Below are 9,770 nucleotides of genomic sequence, written 5' to 3' on the forward strand. Positions count from 1 at the left end.
TAAAATGGGACTATGCACACCTTCATCTTCTGAAAAAATACCCTTACCTTCCCCACAAAAATTTCGTTTCTGAAGACAACACAGCTTTCCAGGAGCAAATATTGCAGACCTTACATTGTTTTGCTATATTTCCGCTAAAACTGTTACTGGAAACAAACCAATGCTAAAAATCACTTTATAACTTTACTCACCCTAAAAAACAACTTTACTTTGATCAAAATAGTTGCTTAATACTTTGTCAAACTTGAACTAAAGTTAGGGTACTAAATGCAATGAGCTGGACAAACTTAGCTACCTGGAGTACTACTGGGAGTGCCAGTTTCGTTAAATTTTTTCTTACATATTCAATAATTATTTAACTAGATTTAATAATATTTCATATTCATTGCTCAAAAGACTCATTTAATCTATTTAAATTTATTTGCATACCAATGGAAGGTTCTTGAATAAGAGGAGACGCAGTGGCATTCAGACTCTGAACCAGACTACCCAGTTCTTGGAGGGCGCAAACCATTACGTGCTGGCTTGCAGCTACATCAGCAGCTCCGGATTTGTTTTCACTGTTAGCATCATTCACTACTGCTTCTGCAGAAAACAAAACAAAAGTATCTCGCTTAACTACCATTTGAGTCACACCTGAACATATAGAGGGTAGAAATGGACAGTTTTGACATCAACTCTATATTAAAACAAAACCACAGAAGTTTGGTCATGGTGTGAACTCACAAAGCAAATGCATTCTGAGGAGAAATAGTTTAACAGCTATCAGTCAAACACATTCATGCAAAGACCATGAAAAACAGATGCCCAGGATGTGGCTGACCTTCTGGGCTGCAAGCACACCTTGCCAGGTCATGTCAAGCTTTTCATCAACCAACACCCCCACGTTCTTCTCAGCAGGACTGTTCTCCATCCATTCTCCACCCAGCCTCTATTTGTGCTTGAGGTTGCCCTGACCCACGTGCAGGACCTTGCACTTGGCCTTGTTAAACTTCATGAAGTTCGCATGGGCCCACTTCTCAAGCCTGTCAAGGTCCCTCTGTATGGCATCCCTTCACTCCAGTGTGTCGACCACACCACACGGCTTGGTGTCATTGGCAAACTTGCTGAGAGTGCACTCAATCCCACTGTCCGTGTCACCAACAAAGATGTTAAACAGCACCGGTCCCAACACCCTGAGGGTCCAATTCCCTGAGGGATGCCACTTGTCACTGGTCTCCACCTGGACATCAAACCATTGACCACAACTCTTTGAGTGCCACCATGCAGCTAATTCCTTATCCACCAAGTGGTCCGTCTGTCAAATCCATGTCTCTCCAATTTAGAGACAAGGATGCCGTGCAGGACAGCGTCAAATGCTTTGCACAAGCCCAGGGAGATGACATCGGTTGCTCTTCCCTTATCCACCAACACTGTAACCCCATCGTAGAAGGCCACAAAATTTGTCAAGCATGGTTAGCCCTTAGTAAATCCATGCTGGCTGCCACGGACCACCTCCTTCTTTTCCATGTGCCTTTGCATAGTATCCAGGAGGATCTGTTCCATGATCTTGCCGGGCACAAAGGTGAGACTGGCTGGCCTATAGTTCCCTAGGTCTTCCTTTTTTCCCTTTTTAAAAATAGGGGTTATGTTTCCCCTTCTCCAGCCAGTGGGAACTTCACCAGACTGCCACAACTTCTCAAATATGACGGATAGTGGCTTAGCAACTTCCTCCACTAGTTCCCTCAGGACTTGCAGATGCATCTCATCGGGTCCCATGGACTTCTGCACCTTCAGGTCCCTTAGATGGTCTCAAACTTGATCTTCTCCTACAGTGGGCAGTTCTTCATTCTCCCAGTCCTTGCCTTTGCCTTCTGCAACTTGGGCGGTGTCGCTTAAGCAGTTGACAATGAAGATCGAGGCAAAAAAGTCACTGAGTACCTCAGCCTTCTCTGTATCCTGAGTAACCAGGTGTCCCGTTTCCTTTTGGAGAGGGCCCACATTTTCCCTAGTCTTCCTTTTATCACTGAGGTACCTACAGAAACTTTTCTTGTGGCCCCTGACGTCCCTGGCCAGATTTAACGCTACTGGGGCTTTACTTTTCCTAACCTGATCCCTGGCTGCTCAGACAATTTATCTGTATTCCTCCCAGGCTACCTGTCCTTGATCCCACCCTCTGTAGGCTTCCTTTTTATGTTTGAGTTTGTCCAGGAGCTCCTTGTTCATCCATGCAGGCCTCCTGGTGTTTTTGCCTGACTTCCTCTTCGTTGGGATGCATCGCTTCTGAGCTTGAAGGAGATGATCCTTGAATATTAACCAACTTCCTTGGGCCCCTCTTCCTTCCAGGGATTTATACCTTGTTACTCTAACAAGCAGAAGAGGCCAAATCTGCTCTCCTGAAGTCCAGAGTAGTGAGCTTGCTGTGCACCCTCCTCAGTGCCTTAAGGATCTTGAACTCCACCATTTCCTGGTCATTGCAGCCAAGGCTGTCCTTGAGCTTCACATTCCCCACCAGACCCTCCTTGTTGGTGAGAACAAGGTCCAGCATAGCACTTCTCCTCGTTGGCTCCTCTATCACTTGGAGAAGTAAGTTATCATGAACACATTTCAGGAACCTCCTGGATTGTTTATGCGCTGCTGTGCTGTCTCTCCAACAGGTATCACTGGCGTGGCTGAAGTCCCCCATGAGGACCAGGGCTTGTGAACATGAGGCTGCTCCTCTCTGTCTATGGAGGGCCTCATTCGCTCAGTCTTCCTGGTGGGGTGGCCTGTAGCAGACGCCCACTATAATGTCACCTCTACCTGCCCTCCCTTTAATCCCGACCCATAAGTTTAAAGTACTGTTTAACTCAAATTAGATGGCAGCAGAAAAGCAGAAGAAAGAGATGTTTGGTAAATGCATTGCTGTGCAATTCCAGTTTACTTTCTCAATCTCTAGCTCGAACTAACTCCTTTCATAAGAAACAAATGCCAACAGAGTTTTGTGCGTATCTTAGTGATTACACAGTCTGCAAGGTTCTGCAAAAGAGCTACTTTTATCTTCTCTAATTCCAGTCTTCATATTACATCCTTATTTGTCACCTGTAAAATCCAATTGGGTATCAGTATGGATATTAGTGGGGGATGCACAAGGACCTACAAGATCTTCAACACTGGTAGTAAAGAACTCTGTGCGACTTTCAGTACGACCTATCCCAAGACAGACTGCAAATGCACACTTTTTTCCCCACTTCCACTCTACGCAAATGCAATGTCAAAAGACATCATAGGATAACAAGCTAGTTTTACACAATCACTTTTCAAGTAGAACTTACATTCTGGATATTGTATTTCAAACAGAAAGCAGCTGAATTATCTTTTAGCATAACAACAAAATTACTCCTCACAGTAGAAGCAAGCTGAAAAATGGCTGACCCAGAATAATGACAGTAACTTTCAACAGGTCTCAAATAAAGAAAAATGATTCTCACCCACTGCCTTCATTTGTTTACCAATGGCTTGACATATATCTTTGGCAGCTGCTATCTGTGCTTTCTCCCCGAGCAAGCTGCCCACAGTTGCTCTCAGGATAAAGGACACACATCTTCGAGAGTAAACTGCCTCCACGTGGGTTTGAGTTGCACGAGGATGGGAGACCAGATCAAGTACATGCGACAAAAACGTAGCAAAGTTCCGCTCCAACCACTGACCTCCTAATGTTGTAACAAAGACAACGTAGGCCTGCAAATTCAGAAGTTACATACAGATCCAATTAAAACAGAAATGAAAGACTATATTCAGTCACTAAAGACTAAAGACTACAGTTATGCTCATGCATGATGCAGCACAGTAGCAACACCAGCTAGTAATAAGTAATCCTAATGAGGCTAAGCAGGATGAAACAATCCATTAGCCAGGTCTTTTTTGTTGAAGCAAACCTGTTTCCAGTGCCAAAAGTAGCTCCTATGCTGTTACCTATACTATCAAGTGTAAACTACTGTTTGGATGACAGCAAGAAAACCCAGTGCCTTGCTCTAAATGTGTCTCTTTTTTTAAAATTTTAAGAACATAATGTCAATAACAGCAGCAACATCAATGTGTTCTTAATTCACAAGGAAGACCAGGCATTTTTGCCAAGTTCACCTGAAAAAGACTGAGAAAAATAAAAGGGTTTCGCAAAATACCCTATGATCAAAAAAATTTGGATTCTGGAAAGTTACTGCAGCTTATTGAAATATATATCAGAGTGAGAATGCCTGAATTTGAAGAGATGCTGCCACCTTTCTCTATCAGACAGGTGGAGCTTCCACATTCAGCAGATTTCACCTACTCAAGAGAGACATATGGAGAGAAGGAACAAATCAGGGCTGCAAACTTTATCCAACAACCGAAAAGAGAGCCAGCACACACAAAAATGACAAAAGTGCATCCTCTCCAAAAAGAAATAAAACAGAAATAAAATTTAAATAGGGAGCTAAAGTCTTTAATATATTAAGTTGTCAAATATTTTTGTGAGCTAATCCCACTGATCAAATAAGCTTTCGTTAGCACATATTTTAATCTATTGTTATTGCATATCAATAATAAAAGAAAGTAGCTTAGGTGAGTAACATTCATATATACGTCTCTCAGAATAGGTGAGTCAAACCAGACTTGTAAACAAATAAAGAACACAAGTGTGTATTTTTCCTACTAAAAAGATTACAGTTATGTATAAATAGTACTTTATTAAAAAAAAAAAAAATCACAAACCTGGGTAACACCAACTCGCACTTCCCTATTGACAGATCCTCCTACTTTTAACATCTCTCCACCACTCTTCAGGAAACCAGATCCTCCTCGCAGAAATCCAGTGGCCATGAGCTCCAAGACCTCTTCAAGTGTGGCTCTCTTCACATTCTGTCGCATCACTTTTGCAAAAGAAGAGTAATCATTTAATCCCCAAGTTCCAACCAATACAAACAATCATCCTGCAACTAGATTTATCCATTGGAAACTCTCTTACAAACATAAATCCAGCTAACAGATAACAGCTTGTTCTCATGCTTAAAAAATAAGCTACTTTTCCCAGGTGATTTTTGATAGTTTGCTCTCTTTCTTTGTATGATTACAACAGGCAATCTGCACTCTTTACTCTTTTTAGGTTAGAGTTTATGAAACCAAACAACCCAACTGCAAGCTTCCATCTACCAGAACAACAATGTATTGTGCAAGGCCGTCACGTAACATGGTGTGAAGGTGCAGTTTGTCCCTTGGAAATGGAATCCAGAAGGACTGTACCTGTTGCTTGTTTTGGTATCAGTGCTGTAGCCATGACTGTCCCCAAAAGCTTTGACACTGCAACTCGCACACCATAGTTTGAGTTTTCCAGAGCTTTAAAGCACAGTGTTGCAACATTCTCTAGTTCAGCTGTCCACATAAACACTGCTTCATTCTGTAATTCCAGCAGACACTGTAAGAAAAAAGAGACTTGCTGAGCACCGATGGAGACCATTCTTACCTTCTAAGTATCGGTGTAATTGTCAGGTTTATTCAGCAAATATTTTATTACGAACTGGTGAGAAACACACCCACCTTAGCCACCGCACATCGTACAGCCATAGATCTGTCCGTCAACAGAGATCGGGCATTCTTATAAATATCACGGTGACAAGAAGCTGCTGCTCCTCCAAGTCCATTTAGGACTTTCTGTAAACTCATCAGAATTTCACTGCGGCCCTGAGACTGCACACAAAGAAAAAAAATTTATGCAAAAATGTGGAAACAGTACCTAAGAGCAAGGTACATAATTCTGCATTTTCCTGCTTCTGTGCAGGAATACTTTTGGAAACATTGATAATATAGTTCACTGAAGTTGTATACAACTGATACCTAGCTGGTTTTAGACAGCAGTAAGCACTATACACAGCTTTACTAAAACTGCCTCAGTTGTCACATAAATGTAAATTTAGGTGAGCCCAGGCAATCCAACACATTTGCCCTAGACCAGATAGTTCTGTCCTGCCCCACCATTTATCTTCTGCAGCCTTGAGAAAAAAGAAAAAAACAGTTGATACAAGAGAATATGAAGCCCAGGTAGTCAACAGCTTCCTACTATACCTGCACACAGGCAGGAATTTACAGTTGGAGGGCACAGGAAGAAAAAAGAAGGAAAAAAAAAAAACACCCCACACATGTATGACAACACAGATGAAGAAAACAGCTGCCAGGACAAGACCCACACAATCCCTCACACAAGTTGGAAGTACTCGTTCCAACTTGTCATTGATGTCAAGAAAGAGAAAAAAAACCAACCAAACAAACACCAAAACAAAACAAAAAAAACCCAAACCAGACAAAAACCCAACAGAGCTATTTGCATTGAATTAGACCCACAAACAGCCCAGGACACATCCTCTCAATATTATGACACACTCTGTCTTTTCAGGGCACAACATATCCTGCTCACATGCCAAATAACATGTTTGTTGCAAACCTTAAGTATTTGTTATTCATTCTTAGACATGTTTATTCAGGGTACACCAGCAGAAATCCTAACACAGTAGTTAGAAAACCACTTTACAATTTTCATTATTGGTGCCACTATGAAGCAACTACGACAGTATTCATATGACAAAACTCTACGCTCTCTGCAGTAAAAATACATGCACATGTTTAACTCGATACTAAGTGATTTGCATTTTTCTACATAGAAAGCAAACAATTCAGGCATTTTGGCAAACACCTTTGGAAGAAGCACGTTTCAGTTTAAATGGAATCAAGACCACATATATAAAATAATCTGAAACTTACCTCTGCACTTTTCAGAGACTTTAAAAGATTATTCACTGTTTCCGGAAAAGAACTACCCAGCATTCTGCCCATCTTTTCATAAAATGCTCCAACACATGCCACAGCAGCCCTATGAAAAAAGGCATGAAATCGGTGTACTCTTTTTTTCTGTATCATCTAAATGAAGACAAATATTTAAATAGAAATATGTTTTACGTAATCATCGATGAATAAAAAACTATTTATTATCCACTCGTTATCCTGGCTGTTTAACACAGTGCATTTAAATCACTTTTTTGTTTACAAAAACAAAGTAACAGAAAAGTTATTTGCTTCTAAGAACATAAATGTAAAGGATATTATTACAGGATCTATACATACAGTGAGAAATTCTGGAGAAGATAAGTACATGTTGAAATCTCAGCTAGAATAGGGTTCTGTATTTCAAGAAACTGTCTCTTTTCCAGGCACCTACAAGACAACTCCTACCCTTTAATACCTCCTAACACATTTTTTTATAGATACTGAGGTGTTTTGGGTTTTTTCCCCCACACCTTAAAATGCATAAATTATTGCATAACACAAGAAAATTTCTAGGCACTGTAAAAATCACTGGATCCATAAACAGTTACATATATGTTTTCCTTGTCCTGACATTTGAGATGAGGAATATCTTAAGTAACACCATACTGCAGTTTTACACCAAATTGCTCCAGTACAGTCACAGACGCAGCTCCTGAAAACATGCATTTCTTCATCACAAAGGAAGGAGGCTTTTTTTAAACCTGAAATTCTTGGGTAAATGACTTTTTAGCAAAGCTATTTGCCACAAACTCATTACAGCCTACCCCCTAACAAGCATGTCTCCTACACAATTCTTCTACAGAAATATTGAAAACTGAAGTTTGAAATCATACAGCAAAAAGCCTTCTGGACTACCACATGAGGAGGCGGCATAAATTTCAGAGCATGTTATAGTACAAAACCCTTCCCACTTACACAGGTTCCCCACAAAGTTGCAACAGCTTCAAATAAAATACTGTCAACAGGACAGTATCTGCCCAAACTATTTCAGCTTTTATTGTTAAATCCTATTGTTAGAACATCTGAAGGAAAGCCCAAATTTGGGTTCACTAGACACTGTAAACAGATGAAGCAGTATGTGTGGAAGAGTCCTAGAAGCAGTTTCAGCAGATGCTGTTTGCAGCATTTACCAAATTCCTACCAGTGAGATTGCTCCTATATATAAAGATGAACTGGATCACACATAATGCACACAAACATCCAAGTATATAGCCTCTGAGAAACCTGTGCGGGGTATCACAGTAGAAGAATATAAACAGGCAATGCTTGAACAGAAAAAAAAAAAATCTTGAACATTTGGTTAAAATTCTCTTGGCATAGATAATGCTCTTGTTTGAAAATCTGCAGGTTCCATCTTAAATGGGGTACCTGAGCACAGTCAGCAATAATCCCACCAGTGGAATTTCTTCACTGCGTTACTTCATCAACTGTTATCCTCTCCACGACATAAGTGTGCAAAGAAACCTAAGATACTCCCTTGCCTAGAAGAAAGCATCTCACTTGGAGATAGCCATGTATGCATCACCTTTGAGTCCTGCCCTCCACAATCTCAATCCTGCTCTTTGCTATATCAAGCACGTGTAAACTCCAACTAAGCATGCAAAATATAAGTAAACATAACATGTAAATATAGAGGCAGATTCTTCTGTAATATTCAGGACCACTTTGCTTAAAAATCATTCCCTTTTTTGTAATAATATTAAACATACAGTTTCGTGGGCAGGTAGGCTGCAGTATCATCTTTGCTCTTGATGATGTCATTACACTTGTCAAGCGTCTGAAAAACAGTAAATGTGTCTCCAATGCTGTAGAGAGCGGCAAGATTTTTTGCCAGTAGTTTTCGCGTAGGAGGCCCAGGAGAACTGCTGATGAGTCCTGTCAGCTGTTCTACTAGTTTCTTTTGTTTCTCCTTGACATCTGTCTGTTAGTGGACCAAAAATAAACAAAATAAGAAAAGTAATTTAATCCTGTGTCTTGCATCCAACACCCACAAAAACCTACAACAGTGAAGTAAATCTTACACCACTCCCACTTGTAGGTAATTCAGCAAATTGCTTGACTCACAGAGTCTTGAGATGCATTCAATACTAGCAGAGACAAATGTTAAATATTCAGAATTAGCTGTTAGCCTATTTAATTTTCACTTTTTAAAAATACTTACTAAAAACACAGTAATACCTGCCTAGAGCATCTTTTAATCCTCTTTCCCCCCAAGAATCCCTACTCTGCGAGGGAAGGTTCTGCTGTCCAAATATTTACAACAGTGAAGAACTCAAACCAAGCTATGTGTTATATAACAGTGATACTGACCACCTACAATTGAACACTTAAAAGCTAAAAACTACTACAGAGGCTCTTCAGGTTGAATCTGAAATCATACAGTTATCACCTAGCTGTTACCTGCCAACTTTCTCTAGCATGAAATGAATACAAATGTTTTTGAGAGAAGGGGGAAAAAATATTAAATTACCTTGTTAGCAGCTACCAGCACTTTATCCAAAAATCTTAACCACTCAAAGATAAAGACTGGTCTCTTTGCTTCTGTGATTTGAGCTAATGCTTCCTCGTTCAGTAACAAACTATGAGCCAGCTCCATAACTGGTTAAATTCTGGTTTTATTGTAAACTTGTGTAGCAACTCTAAAATAAAAATGTAAGTGTTAGTGTGAAGTATACAACAGTACAAAGCTTTGAAAGTCAAATGAAAATATGAAGATGAAATCTATACATTACAGTATCATGGATCCAGCCTGCTTATGCTTGTCTTAGCTAAGCAGGCTCACATATTTATAAAAGTACATCCATTAGTATTTCAGGAAACAGAGTTGTTAATCGTAAAAGGAGCACCTACAGGCAACTTCAGGGTGCTAGAAAAATATACTGAAGTCCCTCTTTAAAGAAAAACAACAACACACAAGAGAGATAAAGGAGTAATTTCACTGTCTCCACTTACAAAAA

At 40.2% G+C, this 9,770-nt stretch overlaps 1 protein-coding gene across 1 annotated transcript in view; it reads right to left on the reverse strand.

The window, feature by feature from the left end:
- HEATR5B (HEAT repeat containing 5B) overlaps window positions 1-9,409 on the reverse strand; it is a gene marked incomplete at its 5' end in the record, with an annotated part of 58,587 nt that extends 49,178 nt beyond the window's left edge. The window contains 8 exons of the mRNA XM_081997789.1: window positions 430-585; window positions 3,450-3,699; window positions 4,711-4,868; window positions 5,239-5,410; window positions 5,533-5,682; window positions 6,751-6,859; window positions 8,523-8,734; window positions 9,284-9,409. Coding sequence (XP_081853915.1) covers window positions 430-585; window positions 3,450-3,699; window positions 4,711-4,868; window positions 5,239-5,410; window positions 5,533-5,682; window positions 6,751-6,859; window positions 8,523-8,734; window positions 9,284-9,409 — 1,333 coding nt within the window. The remainder of the gene's footprint in view (window positions 1-429; window positions 586-3,449; window positions 3,700-4,710; window positions 4,869-5,238; window positions 5,411-5,532; window positions 5,683-6,750; window positions 6,860-8,522; window positions 8,735-9,283) is intronic.
- Window positions 9,410-9,770: the final 361 nt, after the last annotated feature.

This window comes from Phaethon aethereus (assembly GCF_964289735.1).
Source record: "Phaethon aethereus genome assembly, chromosome: 3".
NCBI classification, from domain to species: Eukaryota; Metazoa; Chordata; class Aves; order Phaethontiformes; family Phaethontidae; genus Phaethon; species Phaethon aethereus.